This window comes from Colias philodice, chromosome 7 (genome assembly GCF_061535455.1).
Source record: "Colias philodice isolate Cphi_HAF_F1 chromosome 7, ilColPhil1 Martin Lab GWU primary, whole genome shotgun sequence".
NCBI classification, from domain to species: Eukaryota; Metazoa; Arthropoda; class Insecta; order Lepidoptera; family Pieridae; genus Colias; species Colias philodice.
The window spans coordinates 9147996-9169744 of record NC_143092.1 but is presented as its reverse complement, the minus strand read 5'-3'; the positions used below and the strand labels follow the sequence as shown (position 1 = coordinate 9169744).

The following is a 21749-nucleotide window of genomic DNA, read 5'->3' as shown; positions in this document are numbered from 1 at the left end:
TTTTTATGAGTAGGTATTTGTAATTATGAAAAGTAGCAGGATCCAGGAGGTGTCAATGGGAATGTAAGTGAGTAAGTCAATGTGAAGAGTAATTCAGATATTTTTCGAATAAAGTCTATAAAAAGTTTTTAACACTAGTTTTTTCAAAATTTTAGTTAGTAACTAACAAGCGAATGATCTTCTTTCTTCGTCCTGATGAACTTATATTATTATATCTTCATTTCGAAAAGACATTTCACGTCTTAAAAACTTAAAAGTAGAGAGCCATTAAAATTCGCTCACACTTCAGCTTTGTCTGCAAATTGGTATTTAGGCTTCACTAAAGCAAGTTTCCACATTGTCTCCAACACTTAGCAAAAATGTCAACTAGCACCCACACTATTCTCTCGTACTAGTACTAACTAGACACTAATATCAAGTACTAAACTCGCTCACACTATGCTCAAAATAGATATAGACAGTAGACACTAATATCAAGTACTAACTAACAAGCTCGTTTAAACTTTTCATTTCTGTCGATAAAAAATTCTCTATCGTGTCTGTAGTCTGATGGAATACGTCGCTTGAAGGAGCGTGATCGCATCAAAGATAGGATGATTCAATAAGACTGGATCGATTTAGCTAGTTCCACTAAATTGGTGGCTGTCGGTACATGAAATTAACGTCCAGTTAAAGCCCGCGACTTCGCTCGCGTTTGAAGGTGTATGGGCGTTTGTCCACTACAAGGAATTTTACGGTCCGGCATTCCGATTTTTTACGGTCCGGTATGGCACGCCATTAATCTATATACTAGCTTGTGCACTATACGTAATTTTACTGTCCGACATTTTACTTTTCCCTATTCCGGATGGTTTTTTGTGTCTACGAGTAGCTGTAGGTATAATTGTTTTCGAATGCCCACTTGCTTGGGTTTTACTGTTTTTACTGCATATGCCAATTGAAAGCAAGCTCTTGTTTTACTTTCTTTTAGTTGGCAATGAGATTTGTGAAGTCGGTATTGTTATTTTATATACATTGACCAAGCATTGACCTATAATTATTATCTAAGTAAGTGTTGGTAAGTTAAAGTTCAAGTGGGAATAGCTTTAGCTCCTCGTCACCGATTAAAATAAATAAGTGAAACACGCATTTTAAATCTCTTACGGAACTTTACTTTTTATTATGACGAAGTACATAATATAATATTTCACCTTCTATATTTTTTACTCGTTTCTTGTAAAATGCAAAAACAATCATTTATGATAGCATTAGGGCGCTTGTGCACTACAAGGAATTTTACTGTCCGGCATTCCGATTTTTTACGGTCCGGTGTGGCATGAAAAAACCGATGAATTGCTTGTGCACCTGTCCGTCTTTACTCGGATCAGTGCGGTACAGTTCAAGGAAGTTTGGCGGTATAATGCTATCATAAATTATTGTTTTTGCATTTTACAAGAAACGAGTAAAAAATATAGAAGGTGAAATATTATATTATTTCGTTATAATAAAAAGTAAAATTCCGTAAGAGATTTAAAATGCGTGTTTCACTTATTTATTTTAATCGGTGACGAGGAGCTAAATCTATTCCCACTTGAACTTTAACTTACCAACACTTACTTAGATAATAATTATAGGTCAATGCTTGGTCAATGTATATAAAATAACAATACCGACTTCTCAAATCTCATTGCCAACTAAAAGAAAGTAAAACAAGAGCTTGCTTTCAATTGGCATATGCAGTAAAAACAGTAAAATCCAAGCAAGTGGGCATTCGAAAACAATTATACCTACAGCGACTCGTAGACTCAAAAAACCATCCGGAATAGGGAAAAGTAAAATGTCGGACAGTAAAATTACGTATAGTGCACAAGCTAGCATATAGATTTAGGGCGCTTGTGCACTACAAGGAATTTTACTGTCCGGCATTCCGATTTTTTACGGTCCGGTTTGGCATGAAAAAACCGATGAATTGGCTTGTGCACCTGTCCGTCTTTACTCGGATCAGTGCGGTACAGTTCAAGGAAGTTTGGCGGTATAATGCTATCATAAATGATTCTTAGACCACATCTCAGCTTAACATCAGGCGAGATTGTGGTCAAGCGCTTCCCTATCGACCATAAAAAAGTCCGCGTGACCGATACATTCATAAGAAGTATGCCAACAACGTGCGCAAATTTTTCGCACATAATATAACCGATGTAAGCTAGAACACCTCATTACTACATTTTGCTTAAATTTATATATTTTCTATATTTTTATTTGTGCATATTGCCAAAACAATTAAAATACTGAACTAAAACGTAAAATTACCTTACAAACGCGAATTCCATCATCACTTTCAAGAATTATTTTCCAAAACTGGCACACAAAACTGTAAAGGAAAATTGAATTGGCGACACCCTTACCGGCGACTGGTATCTGGCTGACTTATATAAAATGATTGTTTTTGCATTTTACAAGAAACGAGTAAAAAATATAGAAGATGAAATATTATATTACTTCGTTATAATAAAAAGTATAGTTCCGTAAGAGATTTAAAATGCGTGTTTCACTTATTTATTTTAATCGGTGACGAGGAGCTAAAGCTATTCCCACTTGAACTTTAACTTACCAACCCTTACTTAGATAATAATTATAGGTCAATGCTTGGTCAATTTATATAAAATAACAATACCGACTTCTCAAATCTCATTGCCAACTAAAAGAAAGTAAAACAAGAGCTTGCTTTTAATTATTGGCATATGCAGTAAAAACAGTAAAATCCAAGCAAGTGGGCATTCGAAAACAATTATACCTACAGCGACTCGTAGACACAAAAAACCATCCGGAATAGGGAAAAGTAAAATGTCGGACAGTAAAATTACGTATAGTGCACAAGCTAGTATATAGATTAATGGCGTGCCATACCGGACCGTAAAAAATCAGAATGCCGGACCGTAAAATTCCCTGTAGTGGACAAACGCCCTAATGGCGTGCCATACCGGACCGTAAAAAATCGGAATGCCGGACCGTAAAATTCCTTGTAGTGGACAAACGCCCTTATACCGCCAAACTTCCTTGAACTGTACCGCACTGATCCGAGTAAAGACGGACAGGTGCACAAGCAATTCATCGGTTTTTTCATGCCACACCGGACCGTAAAAAATCGGAATGCCGGACAGTAAAATTCCTTGTAGTGCACAAGCGCCCTATGAGAATCGTTTTCATTACCGTAGGTAACCCTTTTTACGTTTTTAACCCGAATAGCAAGATTTTTGAGGCAAATTAGGCATTTGATTCGATGTACGAAGTACGAACCAATTTCATGAAATAAAAGTAATTAATAAACCATTTCTTAACGGAAGAGTACATTATTACAATTTTTCGTTTTTCACGAAACATACTATAAGGTCATATTGATTTTTTTTTCTATTTTATCAATGCAATACTTCTATGATAAATATGATGACGTCGTTTATAATGTTCAGACTATTTCCCTATAATTTATTAAATATTCAAATAACTTTCTTTATAATTATTAGGTACTACAGACTGTTCAGGAACAAGTTTTTTTTTTATTTCCTAAATTTACGTCACGACTCACTAGCATTGTCTATGTCTAGACCACAGCACTCATCTTAATTGCATCGTGAGTGAGTCGACCCCATACATAATAGTCTGTTTACGTGATAGCGTTATAAAAATACACTTAACGCGGGAACAACTCAATTAGGAATGCAATTATTTTTAACCTTCTTTCGAAAGGATAGTTTTTGCTAGTGCAATTTTATAGAATTAAATAGGTACTTTATTATTTATTATGAATTTCGTTGATTAGATTGAAAATGTCCATTTATGGATCACTAGATTTCCGCCCGCGGCTTCGCCCGCGTTTTCAAAGGAAAACTCGCATAGTTCCTGTTCCCGTGGGATTTCCGGGATAAAACCTATCTTATGTGTTAATCCAAGTTACCCTCTATATGTGTGCTAAATTTCATTGTAATCGGTTCAGTAGTTTTTACGTGAAAGAGTAACAAACATCCATACAAACTTTCGCCTTTATAAAAGTACTAGATTTCCGCCCGCGGCTTCGCCCGCGTTTTCAAAGGAAAACCCGCATAGTTCCCGTTCCCGTGGGATTTCCGGGATAAAACCTATCCTATGTGTTAATCCAAGTTACCCTCTATATGTGTGCTAAATTTCATTGTAATCGGTTCAGTAGTTTTTACGTGAAAGAGTAACAAACATCCATACATCCATACATCCATACATCCATACATCCATACATCCATACAAATTAAGATTAAGATTAAAAACAATTTTATTTGCGTAAGGATTCGTTTTTATACTGTTAATGTATTTTGAAGATATCGAAAAAAAAATTCAGTAGACATGATAGAAAGGATGACTAGACTTTTAAAATAAAATATATGGCATAACTATTATTAGTACTAGCATGTTATATGTATTAATAATTTTATCATGATATTCATGATCATCATGTAAAAAATAATAGTTTAAAAAAACTAAAAAACACGCCTTTTATAGAAAACCGAACTAAAAAATAGAAAATTTTATCAAATTAGTGTATTGTCATCGGTCCTCAATAAATCTACAAAGTTTGAACGAAATCTGGCCGTTTAAAGTGGGTCAAAATCGCGCCCAAAGAAGTCGGTTACAAACATACAGGTGAAGCTAATATAAAGCGTGTAATAATAATAATGCAGCTGAATATTAAAATATTGATGATGATAAAATTCACAACCAAGCGAAATAAGGAAAACTAATGTAACAACTAAACACTAGTTCAATGATAAACTAGTAATTTATGTTTAAGCAAATAGATAATACCTAGAATATCTGTCGCTTTAAATATATGTAAATCCAAAACACAGAGTTAAATAATTCTATGTAACATACATAAATGACATTACATGCATTCAAAGTAAATTGCATGCTCCAATTTTACTAAAAATATGTAATAACCATGTCTATTTATGGTGTACTAGATACATGACAATAGCCTTATAGTAGTTATGTTAATTAATGTGAGAACACAGTCAATGCAGCAGAAATATACAGATTATGATATATTGTTAATATTGTTAACAATTCCTACAAAAAATATTATAAAGTCGATAAGTTTGGTTAAAATCTGAAGAACAGCTGAATCGCTAGATCGTATAAAACAAAGTCACTTTCTCTGTCCCTATGTATGCTTAAATATTTAAAACTATACTATGGATTTTCATGCGGTTCTTTTTATTGATAGAGTGATTCAAGAGGAAGATTTTAGTACCTATATAATTTATTACATTTTAGAAAAAGTGGGCAAAGCCGCGGACGGAATGATAGTTTATCAATAAATTAAAAATAATTTAACCATTGGATATGTATTTAATCCCTGAGTTCTATAAGCAAAGCCAGAGCAGACTACTAGTAATGATAAATATTAAGTACAAAATATCTGATTGAAGGTGTTTAGAATTACATAATTGATTTTCTTAAAAGCTGAACACATAAGAACTTCTGGATTCTAGTATCAATCCTAGAACCTCTTGATCATATTCTAACACTTTCACCACTGCATAAAAGAGACCTAGTTGAATGTACTGTGTTAATCATTGTGTACAAACAACAATACTCTCCAATATTTTTGGTTGTGAAGTTAGGTGCAAGTGAATACATAGTAAAATAACCACTATACCACAGTAATAAGAACTATGATAATGAGCAAGATGTATAACCAACTTCAGCCTGGTCACTTAGTTTGGGGATTACTGTACACAATTTATAGCCTTATCAATAATCATATTTTTATCAGAAGTAATGAGAAGTGTAATATATTTAGCTTAGATACTATTATAGATAAACTTTGATTCATAGTGGATAATTGTGTATTTTGTTTTCTTTTCTTTTGTACATTGAAAAGTCAAAATATGGTTTTGCAAGTTTACATAAATTTTTCAAATTTTGAGACTAATCTATTTCATTTCTGTTGAAGCTAATAATAAAATATGCAAATATATTTTTAATGCAAATAGATAAAAAACAAAATAATTATGTGGTGGCATAATTAAATGCGATATATATTGACCGTCTCCTTGGTACAGTGGTTCACGCGTCAACCACTGAAGGAGACGGTCCTGGGGGTCCTGGGGGTCCTGAGGGGACCTGGGTTTGATTCCCGGTGGAGATGAAGAAAAAAAAATGTATCAGTCTGGCAGGACACAGAAGGCTGATCACCTACTTGTCTCTAAAGAAAATCGATCAGTGAAACAGATGTTATATTATACATATAATGCATCTGCCCCTTACCCCACTTGGGGACATGGGACTTCACATAATTAAATGCTTTATAGATAACAAAATGTAAACATTCTAAACACATAAAAATGTGTTATTTTGAAAACTTGTAGTAAAGATCTATGAAATAAAACCTTTATATAAGTTTAAAAAATAATTCAATACAAACTGAGTAAGTAATAGTGTAATGTAGAGTAATAGTGAGTAAGTAATAATATTTACTATAATATTATAGCCATTTAGACAAAAGGATTCAAGTAAGACCAATACTTTAGAGAGATATGATTTGATTTCCTTTATTTGTATCTTCTTTTTCATATAATATAATTAAGTTAATATTTTTAAAATATTTTTTTGTTCCTATCCCAATCAATTTCTTTATGATATATTTTCTAATTAAGTAGTTATTTATTTGAATAAATTATTATTTAAAACAAATAGTTAGAAATTGCAACCACCCACATCAAATGAATAATCGTATTCTAGATAAAGGACCGTATAAAAGAAATTTAAATATTTATATGGTATAAACCGGCTATTATATTACGCGGTGTTAGATTGCATTGGATAGATAGTAAAATAACTCCGGATACTCGTAATTTAGTTTAAATCTTCCCCTTGCATGGCATGTCATATAGTAAATCATTTTGTAATCCTTCCTCCTCACTTAAAAAAAATATTACATTTACCAAAATTACTTTACAGTAATAAAATCGTAAATACTTGTTTTACGAATAAACAACTCCATAAAAAATTGACGATAATGTTAATAACTTACCGATTTATATATGTGCTTTTATCTATACGTGACACTTATCACTAAACTTGAAATCTCTGAGATATCAATTTAAAATGCAATTTTAAATGAAAAAGCTATAATTTATTAAATTTTAATAAAATGTATAAATACGCGACACACGTCTACTTCGATCAAAAAATGATGACACTTAGTGATGGGCACCGATTTTAAATTCCGATTTCCGGTTTATAATGCTTGTCATTGGTCATAATTAGTCACGACTTAGAAATCGATTTTCTTAGACATTTTATTATTAGCCTTCAACCCGCGGCTTCGCCCGCTTTGTCTAAAATTTAACAAATAACATAATTTATACTAAAAACCTACCTCGCGAACCACTCTATCTATGTATTAAAAAAAGAGCGTGTGTGCCGAGCATATGTGTTAAAAACGAAACTTCTTTGGCAAGATTCAAAGATACCAAAATCGTCGCCTTACTCCATGACATGGTGGTATCGCCATGAAGTGACCTTGAAATTTTACTCTCGCGATCTTGAAATTAGTTTTGGGATAGCAGGAGTGTGATAAGTCTGATTTTTTAATGTTTTATTTAAATTGAATGTTTATAGTAATTGCTTTTTAGTGTTTTGTATAATAGGTAAACTGAAAAGTTAAGTTCTTTCCAAGTTTGCCAATATATTTTTTTTTTAATTCACCCCCTTTCTACTGTGATGCCACCGTTATTTAATATGTACTTTAAGAGTGGAGTACAATGGAGTATCCATTGCCCACTGCAAATTACAATCCATAGTCGAACTTTAATTAAGAAGACAAGAAACTAAATAAAACAATCGAGTATTGAGAGAAATGAAGTTTGTCCCTCGATTTTAATAAAATGAACCGGTGCATTTTTACCGATTTTCACTTCACTCAAGAAAATCGTTACTTGACAATTGACACATTGAATGACATTTGACCACGCTTTTCAGATTTGAATCGAAAAAAAAACTAATTTTGTAAGTTTTTGGTACCTACTTAAGTAAGTTATCGAGTTGTTATTACTAACAATTATTAGTTATTACATATTCTGCACTAAGCAGTATTACTTTGATAACATTTTATGACTAGAGTACGCATATACTTTTAGATTGTGCGGCTACAAGCAGTTACTAAAACATACTTCAAATTATCTGAAATAATCTTGCACACAATGCCAAAAAAGCCGCCGAGGAATGCTTTTTATTTCTACATGGTGAACTTCAAAGAGGAGCAGAGGATGAAGGGAATCCATTACGAGAATATGGCTGAGGTGGCTGAAGCTGCCGGTCCACTGTGGAGAGTGAGTAGCTCATATATATTAGTTTTAGAACAGCGCAGCGTTTCCTGAACATTTATAAAATGCATTACAGTCGCGGTCCATTACCATTCCGCTTTGATGCAATTTTTAAAGTGAAACTTTTATTACATCGTCTCAAACTTTTTGGTCTGTGTAGCGCATGTCGCGTGTATCGCGGCTGCCGAGTAGGTATACCTACTCGGCAGCCGGCCGTCACGCGACATGCGTTACACAAAGCAGTGTTTGGAACCGTTCGAACAGTTTCACTTTTACCGTGGTTTCATAAAACCACACAACATTTTTTTTGTTACAATCAAACAATAAAAATATTGTTTTGATTTCATGTGGTTAATCAGATATTTCATGCTCCTTATAAGCTAGTAGATTTCTGCCCACAGTATTAACCGCTTTGTCTAAAACTTCACAATAAAATTTATAGTAAAATTTCCTGAAAACCACTTTATCAATAAAAAAACTTCATCAAAATCTGTTATGCAAGTTTAAAGATAAGTTTAAGCATACTGACAAACAGACTGTGGAAAGCGACTTTGTATTATAATATGTAGTGATAAAATAAGCTCTTAATGAATGAATGAATGAATGAATGAACACTTTATTTGCACCAGTAACAAAATAATAACAAATTTTCTTATTAGCTAATGGTAAAAAGTAACTTAGTAACTATTCATTAATTCTGTGTTTTTCTGGCAAATGCATTTTATTTCATAACGAGGAACGCTGGCACTTATGATACAGATAAGCTCTGCTCTAAGAGAGAGTGTACATAATTATGTAAACTGTATGTTTTTGGCAAAATAAGTTTGTTTTTTCTATTTAAAACTTCTTTCAGCTACATTTTAATCGTATATTTACAAAGAAGTTTAAAATATTATGTTACATTTTGCATTTGCTATCTTCTATAGATAATTTTGAGAACTGCCAATGAATTTTATTAAGCACATACTCAAATTACTCTGTATATCAAACTAGCTTACCGCACGCGGCTTCGCCCGCTTTATCTAAAACCTAATAAATCATATACTAAAACCTTCCTCTTGAATCACTCTATCTATTAAAAAAAACCGCACCAAAATCCGTTGCGTAGTTTTAAAGATTTAAGCATACAAAGGGACATAGGGACAGAGAGCGCGAATTTGTTTTATACTATGTAGTGATAGTGATGAACATTAAAATGTACACTGAACATTCCTTGCTTATCATTTGAGTGATGTAAACAAATCTCATGTTACTTACACAATATGGTTTGTTTAGACTAAGTTATTTTAAGCTGTACAATATTATGCAAATGGTTGAAGCAAATAGAGAAATGTTTTTATTATTTTTTTATTTTATATTTTTATTTTTTATAAATATATTTATAAAATTGAAAGGAAGATAATGTTCTAAGTTTTATGTTTAATTTTATGACCATGTTTGTGTGTTTATCAGAAAACTGTGTGTCAGTTGTTATTTTAACACACTATGCTTTTGAATTTTTATGTGAAAAATGAAAGCAGGACAGATAGGCAGTTACATTTAATATATATAAATCTTGTGTCACAATGTTTGTCCTCAATGGACTCCTAAACCACTTAACCGATTATAATAAACTTCGCACACCATGTGCAGTTCGATCCAACTTGAGAGATAGGCTACTTTTTATCCCAGGAAAATAACGCAATCCCGGAAATCCCACAGGAACGGGAACTATGCGGGTTTTTCTTTGACTGCGCGGGCGAAGCCGCGAGCGGAAAGCTAGTTACATTATAAAGGGGAAATATGTTTTGATTGTTTGTAAGGAACAATTTAACTCAAAAAGTACTTAACAAATGTCAAAAGTTCTTTCCCCAACAGAAATCTACACTACTAGCTGTGCCCCTCGGTTTTACCCGCATTGCTCCACCCCTGTTGTTCTTAGCGTGATGATATATAGCATATAGCCTTCCTCAATAAATGAACTATCTGACATCAAAAGAATTTTTCAAATCGGACCAGTAGTTCCTGAGATAAGCGTGTTCAAACAAACAAACAAACTCTTCAGCTTTATAATATTAGTATAGATACACGATGATATCCATACTAATATTATAAATGCGAAAGTAACTCTGTCTGTCTGTCTGTTACTCAATCACGCCTTAACTACTGAACCAATTTGCATGAAATTTGGTATGGAGATATTTTGATACCCGAGAAAGGACATAGGATAGGTTTTATCCCGGAAATCCTACGGGAACGGGTTGTTCTTTGAAAACGCGGGCGAAGCCGCGGGCGGAAAGCTAGTAGGCTATAATTTATTATGTCTTTATCCCGGCTAGTCTTTACTAATATTATAAAGCTGAAGAGTTTGTTTGTTTGAACGCGCTAATCTCGGGAACTACTGGTCCGATTTGAAAAATTCTTTCGGTGTTAGATAGCCCATTTATCGAGGAAGGTTATAGGCTATATATCATCACGCTACGACCAACAGGGGTGGAGCCACGGGGGTGAAACCGCGCGGAGCAGCTAGTTTATAATATAACTTCTTTAAAGGACGCACCGCCATCTATCCGCACGAAATTCGAAACAATGGCGAAACGCGAAAAGGAGAAGCACAACCTGCCAACTAAGAAGTTCACGTCAACGGGTGTGTCTTTCGCGGAGATTGAACAGCAGGAACGGGAACAAAAGGAGGCGGAGGAAGCTGAGCGGAAGGATATAAAGAACTTTGTCGCTATCAACACTATTAGTGGACGTAAGTATTTGTATTGTGATTAAAATTAAGGTAATAACCTTCAACGGGTGTGACTATAGCAGAGATAGAGCAATAGGAACGGGTACAACGGGAGGCCGAGGAAGCTGAGCGGAAGGATATAAAGAACTTTGTCGCTATTAACACTATTAGCGGACGTAAGTATTTGTATTGTGATTAAAATTAAGGTAATAACCTTCAACGGGTGTGTCTATAGCAGAGATAGAGCATACAATGTCTTTGTTTATCATGGATACTGAAATTAGAAATATAACAGTTGATACTCATATATGTATTTTTTTTTTGTGAGATTTGTAAAGAATATTATAAATGATATGCTTATTAATAACTAAAGTGTCAAATAAATAAATTAGTAAAATAAACTGAAATTATTTGGTTACAAAAGTGGGAGAAATAGCATATTTTTCCCACTTTTCTAACATAGAAATAATTTCACCTCCCCAATACATTTTTAACAAGAATTATTAATGATTTCAGGTGCACCCAGCATAGATATATTCCTAATGGACGTGAATGCATTCTGCAAAGTTGGTTCCGAGTATTTGATCGGCGAATGTACGATACTGCGCTTCAACTTACAAGATGGGATCATGAATATATACCATGAAATGATTAATCCAGGTAACAATTATTAACAACTAGCGGTCCGCCCCGGCTTCGCCCGTGGTACATATTTCGCAATAAAAGGTTGTTATGTTCTTTCTCAGGATCTAAAGATTGTCTGTGCCAAATTTCATCAAAATCGGTTGAGAGGTTTAAGCGGGAAAGCGTAACAGACAGACAGACAGAGTTACTTTCGCATTTATAATATTAAGTAGGGATAGTTTTGATAATTTTGTAGATTAGTAGAACTAAGATGTGTGTTGAAAAACTGACGTAACCCTTGTTACGTCAGTTTTTCTTAAAAATATTACTAACTAAAGGTCCGCCCAGTTTAGGCGTGATTGAGTAACAGACAGACAGACAGAGTTACTTTCGCATTTATAATATTAGTATGGATTATTTACTACTGTCTATCTTGAAACCTACAGGGCACAAATTCTTATACTAAGCACGAATGTAGCACTTACTACTGAGCTAAAATTATTTATTTATTTATTAAAAATATATAAAAATAAACTTTTTGCTCAGAGTACCCCCTCATAATAAACATAAGACTGCTAAGACAGCCTAGAAATCAAATTTTATCTACTCTTCGTTTATGTGCCGACACCTGTCTCCTTAGTTAAAACCTGAAAAATTATCAATAATTAATATATACTCCATTTCAGGCTCAATACCAATGGGCTATGCATATGAAGCTAAATTGGGCAGTCAAGAATTCTGCATCCCGCTACCAGACGAGACAATACCTCGTAGTAACTACATGCATATATTAGCAACAACTATAGATTACTTGAAACAAAATAAAAGGAACGCTAATACTTTGCCTCCGATATTCACGATGCCGGATAAAGTTGCACCAGTACAGGATTTTATCGTGCAAATGTGTAGACGCGCAGGTGAGTGAGATAAAATACATAAAAAATAAATAAATATTAGTTATAGGACATTATTACACAAATCGACCTAGTTGAGACTAGGCTAGTAAGCTCAATTAAGGCTTGTGTTGTGGGTACTAGGCGACGATAAATATAATATTTTATAAATACATATATAGATAACTAGCAGTCCGCCCCGGCGTCGCCCGTGGTACATATTTACGTTTTCTCTACGTAAAAACCATCCTCGTACTTCAAGGAATATAATAAAAAAAGAATTAACGAAATCGGTTCAGCTGTTCTCAAGTTATGCGCTTACCAACACATTTTGGGATTCATTTTTATATTACTTTTATATTATAGATAACACCCAGATACAAGAACAAATAATTGAGTTCATCACACAAATATTTGCCCTGACCGGGGATCGAACCCGGGACCGTCGGCTCAGTAGGCCGCAGTATACAACTGCGCCAACCGCGTCGTCAATAAAAAAAATTGTTATTTGCTGTTTAAGTAATTTTTAACGTAATCTAAGTTCCATTGATCATAGTACAATACTTATGGGACACCCTGTAGATTGTTAATTAAATTATAAATATGTAGTTATAATCACTTTTTGATAGGCAAGTGATCGCATATTTGTTAATAAATTAATTTTTATAAAAAATATGTTTTATCTAGTTACCAGATCGCTGAATGTCTTTAACCTACTGAGTAAATAGTAATATATTTAACATGGGTAATCTCGGAGTACGAATCCTTGGTACAGTGGTTGACGCGTGAGCGTAGAACCGAGGGGTCCTGGGTTCGAATCCCGGTAGAGACTAAGAAAAAAATGTCTTAATCTGGCAGGGCACAGAAGGCTGATCACCTACTTGTCTCTAAAGAAAATCGATCAGTGAAACCTTACCCCACTTTGGGACATGGGACTTCACTTATAATCTCGCAGTACGAAAAATTACATTAACATTAATGGTCTACACTAAATTATTTCATAACTAGATTTCCGCCCGCGGCTTCGCCTGCGTTTTCAAAGGAAAACCCGCATAGTTCCCGTTCCCGTGGGATTTCCGGGATAAAACCTATCCTATGTGTTAATCCAAGTTACCCTCTATATGTGTGCTAAATTTCATTGTAATCGGTTCAGTAGTTTTTACGTGAAAGAGTAACAAACATCCATACATCCATACAAACTTTCGCCTATATAATAGTATTAAGATTAAGATAAATATTATTTCACAGAGGAAGACGACTCTCTATTCCGAGTGTATAAATTGGACACTCTATTCTTTACACTCATCAATGCTATTAAATCTCGACCTGATGAAGGGTTCCCGAAGGAATCTTTAGCTTTGGTGCAACTTAAGAAAGATATGTTTAAATATACACCAGGGATTGGCTGTGAGGTGGGTTTTTATTATTATTTGTGGGTTTTTTTTTTCCTATAATATTTCATTATCTTTGAATTAGTGTAAAAAGAAATTCACATTTTTGTGACACACAACAATAGGTTGTATAACAAATAAAATATTAGTTTAAACTTTGAATCGTGGTATAGTGAAGAAATGGAATCGAAACTGCCTAGTTTTAAATTGTTATACGTATTTGCGCAACTGTTATAATGCTTGGAATCATTCCTTAATACCAATACAGTGCAAACCAGTCTTTAATTCATTTCTTAGAGCAGCCGTACACGGGCAGCTCGAGCAGTTAACGGCTTAGCGACGTACACGAACTGCTCGAGCTGTCGCTACAAACCGCGCAGTTGACGGCTTGAAGCGGTCGCGACTGCTCGAGCAGTCCGTGTACGGCAGTGAATGAATGTTCATAGTTCAACGCGCGGGCGCGGCTTCAAGCCGTCGGTCTCAACTGCTTGAAGCAGTCCGTGTACGGCAGTGAATGAATGTCTATAGTTCAACGCGCGGTCGCGGCTTCAAGCCGTCGGTCTCAACTGCTTGAAGCAGTCCGTGTACGCCCTTAATTAGTCAAACTCAAAAGTTAAAACCACGATTATTACTCGCTGTTTTTTTTAAACACGCTGCTCAGGCATTTGACCGCCATCTCACCTGATGGTTAGCGAAGATGCGGTCTTTCAGGTTAGTATGCCTGATCAGTAAGGTAAAGCCTATTCATACTTTGGCCGTGAATAGATCCAAATTATCAGGAAACACGGATGGCGGTAGGGAGTTAAACATCTTCACGGTTTTTTTTGTTTCCACATTAAAAACCATTAAAACCCTTTCTTATTTCTTCTTAATGTAATAATTTCAGCATCACAACACGGAAGACAAAACGGTCGAATGTACTACATCCCGGGTCAAACGATGGGCGTTCACTATAATGGACAGCTGCTGTCCAGTAGTCGGTGTTGATATGAAACCCGGGAAGCACCTGCCTTATGATTATGATATGGATGTGAGTATATACATTACACACTTGAATAATAAAAAAAATGTGTGCGTGTACTAGTGAACACACGTAAGAAGTGAAACTTCTTTATGACCTTATTTTTCAAAAATAATTTACTATATGCAATTTTCAGAAATACGTCGAATCACGCGTGGTAGGGATAAGAAAAAGATGGCGCGTAACGTAAAAATGTCACGCGTAACGAAAAAATGTTGCACTAAATTTTTTTCCAACCCCGATAAAGAAGTTTTACTTCAAAAATATATCGACAAGCAAGTACATGCTAAATATCTAGATTAAATATATGCACATGTGTGTGCGTATATTTATTACTAGCTGTGCTCCGCGGTTTCACTCGCGCGGCTCCGCTCCTGTTGGTCTTAGCGTAATGATATATAGCCTAGCCTATAGCCTTCCTCGATAAATGGGCTATCTAACACCGAAAGAATTTTTCAAATCGGACCAGTAGTTCCTGAGATTAGCGCGTTCAAAAGACGCTTAATAAAACATTATTATTGCGATAGCTGTGCAGGTGTGTGGGTTACACACGTGTGTATGGGATTTGAAACTTACCAAATCCATACTAATATTATAAATGCGAAAGTAACTCTGTCTGTCTGTCTGTTACGCAATCACGCCTTAACTACTGAACCAATTTGCATGAAATTTGGTATAGAGATATTTTGATACCCGAGAAAGGACATAGGATAGGTTTTATCCCGGAAATCCTACGGAAACGGGTTTTTCTTTGAAAACACGGGCGAAGCCGCTGGCGGAAAGCTAGTAATACATACAGTAGTCCTACTAATATTATAAATGCGAAAGTTTGTGAGGATGAATGTATGTGTATATATGTATGTTTGTTAATCTTCCACGCAAATACTAATGAACCGATTACAATTAAATTTAGCACACATATAGAGGGCAACTTGAATTAACAAATAACAGATTTTATCCCGTAAATCCCACGGGAACGGGATCTATGCGAGATTTTCTTTTTAAACGCGGGCGAAGCCGCGGGTGGAAAGCTAGTTTGTTATAAAGTAAGATATTACAGACTAGCTTTCCGCCTGCGGCTTCGCCCGCGTTTTCAAAGAAAAACCCGCATAGTTCCCGTTCCCGTGGGATTTCCGGGATAAAACCTAGCCTATGTTACTCGTGGATAATGTAGCTTTCGAATGGTGAAAGAATTTTTAAAATCGGTCCAGTAGTTTATGAGCCTATTCATTACAATCAAACAAACAAACAAACAAACAAACAAAGTTTTCCTCTTTATAATATTAGTGTAGATTACTAACCGTTTCCGATATAATCAATATAATATTGTATTATTCACAGAGCATATTAATGTATCAAGAACAGAAGAAAGGCAAAATGGGAGCGACTGTTGCTGACCTGTCGGTAATTATTTTTTTGTATTATCCCATGAATTTCATACATTTCCTCTCCTAACAGATTGCCTGGTAGAGATTGATCTTTAGCAATAAGGCCGCCTCTTGTACGAACAAGGCCTTTTTGAAATTTTGTTCCTTACGGTTCCTACGATTCTTAAAAAAATCAAACCCAAACATTTATTTATTCAATTAAACTTCTTCTAGAAGCACTTTTGAAGCGTCATTAGGTGCATATTTTTAACATTTACCACCGATTCGGAAAGCAGTATCTACGGAGAAGAATCGGCAAGAAACTCCATAGTTGCTTTTTTTAATCATATCAGTTTTACAAATTATATATGTAACATCATAAATTTTTCATACAAAAAATAAATAAAACTGAATCAAGCAGCTGCTTATGTTCTTAAATGTTATCAAAATCAAAAACAGTAGTATCAAGTATAATAAGAGATTTTATAAATATAAAACACATGTGTTTCAGGACCAAGCCAGCAATATATCTTTGGTCAGCGACACATCTTCTGTTATGTATGATACGGCTTCTTCACTTAACTCTTCCGCTGAAAGTAAGTATCATATATTATATCAATAATTATTTATTACAGTTAGGGCCGATTTTTCAAACCTTGGTTTAAATTTATCCGTCCAATAAAGTATTACAAGAACATTTTAAAATGGCACCTGTAAACTGTCAAATACAGAAATTAGAATACATTTTTAAAATGGTAGTTTAATACGTTATTCGATGAATAAGTTTTAACCAACGATTGAAAAATCAGCCCTTAGTAGAATCAAACTCAAACAAACTATTATTTTATGTTATAATTCTAGAAAACTTTTAAACACATTTACTCAATAAACAGTTTTATTGTGATTCAGTGTTAAACTTAATACGTTAAAATATTTTTACGTAAAAAAAAAACACAGAATCCGAGGCAAAGGGCTTGTATATGTAATAATATGTATGTAACAAGTAAGTAATAAATTTCGTATTTGTTTTCCAGCGAGCAAAAACAAGCGTGTGCACGTGCCCTTACGTATGCCGAAAACAAACTGTGAGTATTGTAATTTTTAATATTTATTTTATGTATTTAATAGTTTCGCGCGCCAAGTTTTTTTGTTGACTATATCTGTATAGCTTTGAAGTTAATCTGTACAATATTTTCTGGCTTTTGACATACTAGCTTTCGGCCCGCGGCTTCGCCCGTGTTTTCAAAGAAAAACCCGCATAGTTCCTGTTCCCGTGGGATTTCTGGGATAAAACCTATCTTATGTTGTAAATGTTGTAATACAAGTCGGTACAGTAGTATTTGCGTGAAAGAGTAACAAACATACACACACATACATCCATCCTCACAAACTTTCGCATTTGTAATATTAGTAGGCTGATTTTAGTCAAATGGATGCCATTTTGTTTAATGTAACTTAACTGTCGTTGTTTAAACATGTTTACGTTTATGCAAAAATGCAGTTTCAATTTCTAAATGCGAAATAATCTTTTTAAATTTGTATTTTCAGTTTCGAAGGTATTCTCAGCGGCGCCTGAATTATCGGAATCAGACTTTCCCAGTCTACCGCTGGCTGGAAGAGGTAATTACATATTATATTATGTAAAATAATATTTATTTATTTTACAATTTTACTACTTAAAATAAAATGTAAAGAAAACGACTAAATACTAAAGAAAAATGGGTTAAAAGCTATTTGCTTTTTAAAATTATAATTATTTAAAAGTTTCTAGTTCGTAATTTATATTATAAGAGCAGAAATAGTTGTTAATTATTAATTTTTATATTCAGGAAAATGTAATGTTAATGTTATGTTCTTATTGTTTTGTAACTTTTTTTTATTATTAAAGGTCGCGGTATGGGATCCAGTCGCAGTCTCGCAAGCAGTGTCGGTAAAAGCAGCAAGTAAAATGATAAGAAAGCTAAAATTGTAAACTTAGTTCTCAAATACCATTATAAAACGTAGAATCCGTTATCAAAAATATTTTAAAATGTCTACTTTGAGAATATTTTATTGATTCATTTGAACATTCTGTCTTTATTAATCATCTTTGTTCAATAAAAATAACTAAATACACAATGCTATACAAAAACTGTACGCAAATGTGAATGCCAAATTATACTGAAAAGGACCAAAGTTTAAAGAAAAATCATTCACATTGACATCATTTTAAGGTGCATTCACAAATGTACAAAAAACGATAAATTTTAACAACCTTAGCCGAAGTAAATTCAACCTTATTCAGTTGAATTAAGGTCGAATTACTGACGTGTTTTGTGGCTCATTGTGTATTTAGCTGAATTCTCCATAATATGAATAAAATTGCCAAACGGCTCTTAAAATATGGTTGTTGGATTCTCCATTAATAAATATATTAATTAATAAAATCTCGGCAAAACGTCCATTGGATTTGAAAATATAGTTTTATGTGGTCTTAATACTAATTCTAAGAAACATTGAGAAAAAGTTTTTGGATATATACATTATATTTATTATAAATAATACATAATTAATATGGTATTTGAGAATTCAGTCTTATAATTATTTTGTAACTTTTAATGCTAATGCGTTATTTTGACGGTAATTTTGTTTATACTTATGTGCTATTTTGAGCAGGGTTTCTAAAAATAAAAGTTATTATTACTATTTATATTTCATATACTTGAAATATGTACAAATAGGTGGAATATATTTTGGAGTAAGAAACATTTAAAATACTAATTATTTTCTACGAAATATCTATATTCTTTATGTTTAAAAACAAGTAACCAATTTTGGTCTACCTTCTTGTGATATTATGTGATTAAAATCACTAAAAAATAACATTTCACGTGTGATTGTATTTTTAAACAATGGATAAATTTCACCCATTTTCTACCATAGCTGTGTCCTGCTCTTGCTCACATGAAACGTCAATCATAAAAACAAGACAGGTTATTGCAATAACTAATCCATTGCATAGCGAATGGATAACATTTTATTAGTAAGACCGTTATTTTTATAGCATTTAATTGTTTCATAAATTAGAAATTTTCCATGAATAGAAAATCGATCGAATTTTTCTATTCTTTAAACAAATTCAAATCTTTTTTTTTCGTAGGTATTATTTTTTTTCTGAAGCGATATGTTAAGTTTTAAATGATAACTTCAACTAGGAGCTTAGAGACCTTCACGTAATTGAGATTATATCTATATATACTTACATCTCTTTCTTTCACTTACGATGACGTGAGATAACATTATATTTTTGTAACTGATAAGTTTAATTCTTCGATTAAGGAAATTAGACTAACATTTCAGTAAGAATTGTAATTGTAAATATAAATATGTTTATCTATCTATCGGTTTCATAACTTCTGGATATGTTTCGAACAGCTTATCTGACAGTAAAAATGACAAATAATGTATGATAATGTTCGTTAAAGTATCAAATAGGCTATCAGAGACATTATCAGTAAGTTGTGAAACCTGAAACTGTGATTGAAAAATGCTTCAGTACTGTCTACATAAGGAATCTCTGTTGCGTACATTTATAGATAAATTAAGCAGAAAAACTCTTTCATAAATTGTAAGTCATTTCAGTTAAAAATCTTAATATTGGATATTAACATTACGCATTTTGTTAAAGTTTGTATTTCCTTCAGATCTCATACAAGTAACATTTATTATTGTAACTAGTGTTTTGTTTGACATTTCATTTTTTTTTTCCTTAGTGTAAGTTCCAATGTGGTAACGTTAGAATTTATATGGTAATGTTTGTATAATTACTTTTTGTTAATTGTTTTCGTTTATTAAAGACAAATAAATATTTTCTCTTATTTTTTGTTTTATTCAGTGTTTAAAACACCACAATAATTATCTTGTTTTTAAGACATTTAAGGATTCCGTTCAAAGCACATCTTTATTAAAACATTTCTAAATGTATGCAGGTTTTTGTTTGTCACGATAATCTCCAGGTATGTCATGAATGTTCTTACCACTATAAAATATGTATTACATAATCCAATAACGATCAAACCCATCCCTATTGGCGCCAAACAGCTATATATCTTGATTTTTTTAATACTAGCGCAGTGCTATTGCAAGTGCATTTGAAACTTGTTTCATATCAAATAGTATATACGCAGTCTGATTTCGCACAATGCATTTTGACATCGTAAAACAATAAGGCAAACTTTTCAGACTTGTTCCAAAATATCTTATACTAGCTGCGCTCCGCGGTTTCACCTGCGTGTCTCCCGCTCCTGTTGGTCTAAGCGTGATGATATATAGCCTAATAGCCTTCCTCGATGCTATACTATCTAACAGTCAAAGAGCATAATGTATAATAGGGCACTAACAGTGAAAGAATATTTCAAATCGGGCCAGTAGTTCCTGAGATTAGCGCGTTCAAACAAACAAACATATCAGCTTTATAATAATAAGTATAGATAACTATTTACACTGAGATATCCACATAAAAAAATGTCTATAAACTAAGGTCAATTGCATTCATATTTAATTTGTTTGCGAGGTAACTATACTATCATAGAGAATGAGAGTTGAGGAAATAAGATTTTTAGTCATGGAGCAGGCTGGGTAAATAAAACAATTGATTATAACAAATTGTAATAAATAATTATATTACGAAAACATGTATGTAATAGGTATATTGATATAATATTAAAATGAAATACAACAAACTGATAAACTCTTTAGGATCGATGTCGTTTCATTTAAATTCTGTTCCCTTATTCTTACAACAATAATAAAAATGGTAAGCGTATAACAAAAAAAGCATTGTTATTAATGAATTAAGTACTAATTAGGTATATCAAAGCTTGAATTCAAATACCTATTCTAATATTTCTTTTGATATTTATATGAAAAGCTGATGTAAGAATGAATAATAATTATGGACTACACAAAGGCACATTTTATATATTGACTCGGCACGCAATCTTTAATGAATATGGAAATGTGCAACTTGTGTGCAAAATGTTAACTTTTAATATATAGTAGTTTTTCAAAAAATGTACGAAGACAATGATTATACAAGCAAAAAGGTGTTGATAGGTTATCAAAACAACATATTTTGATCTTCAGAAACGGCACACTTGTAACCACAGATTTATATCTATAATATAAAAGTGGTAGGTAAGCGCATAACTCGAGAACGGCTGAACCGATTTCGTTAATTATTTTTTACTAGCTGCTCCGCGCGGTTTCACCCCCGTGGCTCCACTCCTGTTGGTCTTAGCGTGATCATATATAGCCTATAGCCTTCCTCGATAAATGGGCTATCTAACAACGAAATAATTTTTAAAATCGGACTAGTAGTTCCCGAGATTAGCGCGTTCAAACAAACAAACAATCAAACAAACAA

The 21749-nt window shown here is 33.3% G+C and overlaps 2 protein-coding genes across 5 annotated transcripts in view; one reads left to right on the top strand and one right to left on the bottom strand.

Annotated features, from left to right (window-relative positions):
• The window catches only part of FucT6 (alpha-(1,6)-fucosyltransferase 8), a 43426-nt gene extending 36206 nt beyond the window's left edge, over positions 1-7220 (bottom strand). For all 3 annotated transcript variants that reach the window (XM_089697554.1, XM_089697555.1, XM_089697556.1), the window contains exon 1: positions 7043-7220. The gene's annotated coding sequence lies outside the window, so the exon portion shown is untranslated. The remainder of the gene's footprint in view (positions 1-7042) is intronic.
• Positions 7221-7958: 738 nt separating this feature from the next.
• mael (germ-plasm component protein maelstrom) lies at positions 7959-20202 on the top strand. 2 transcript variants are annotated; one of them, XM_089697553.1, is made up of 12 exons: positions 7959-8042; positions 8151-8342; positions 10869-11070; positions 11566-11709; positions 12360-12590; positions 13815-13978; positions 14844-14987; positions 16320-16382; positions 16857-16941; positions 17380-17430; positions 17894-17965; positions 18234-20202. In XM_089697553.1, exons 2-12 carry the CDS (start codon positions 8214-8216, stop codon positions 18290-18292), a joined length of 1344 nt encoding a protein of 447 aa, XP_089553679.1. In that variant the 5' UTR covers positions 7959-8042; positions 8151-8213; the 3' UTR covers positions 18293-20202. The 2 variants fall into 2 exon arrangements, with proteins under 2 accessions (XP_089553679.1, XP_089553678.1); XM_089697552.1 differs by having other exon boundaries at positions 7964-8046.
• Positions 20203-21749: the final 1547 nt, after the last annotated feature.

What these genes read in the sequence shown, in the direction of transcription:
- mael (XM_089697553.1), top strand. Translation starts at nt 8,214, where the DNA reads ATGCCAAAAAAGCCGCCGAGGAATGCTTTTTATTTCTACATGGTGAAC. An exon ending in CTGCCGGTCCACTGTGGAGA is followed by an intron (nt 8,343 to 10,868) that starts GTGAGTAGCTCA and finishes ACTTCTTTAAAG; the next exon opens with GACGCACCGCCATCTATCCG. An exon ending in ACTTAACTCTTCCGCTGAAA is followed by an intron (nt 16,942 to 17,379) that starts GTAAGTATCATA and finishes TTTGTTTTCCAG; the next exon opens with CGAGCAAAAACAAGCGTGTG.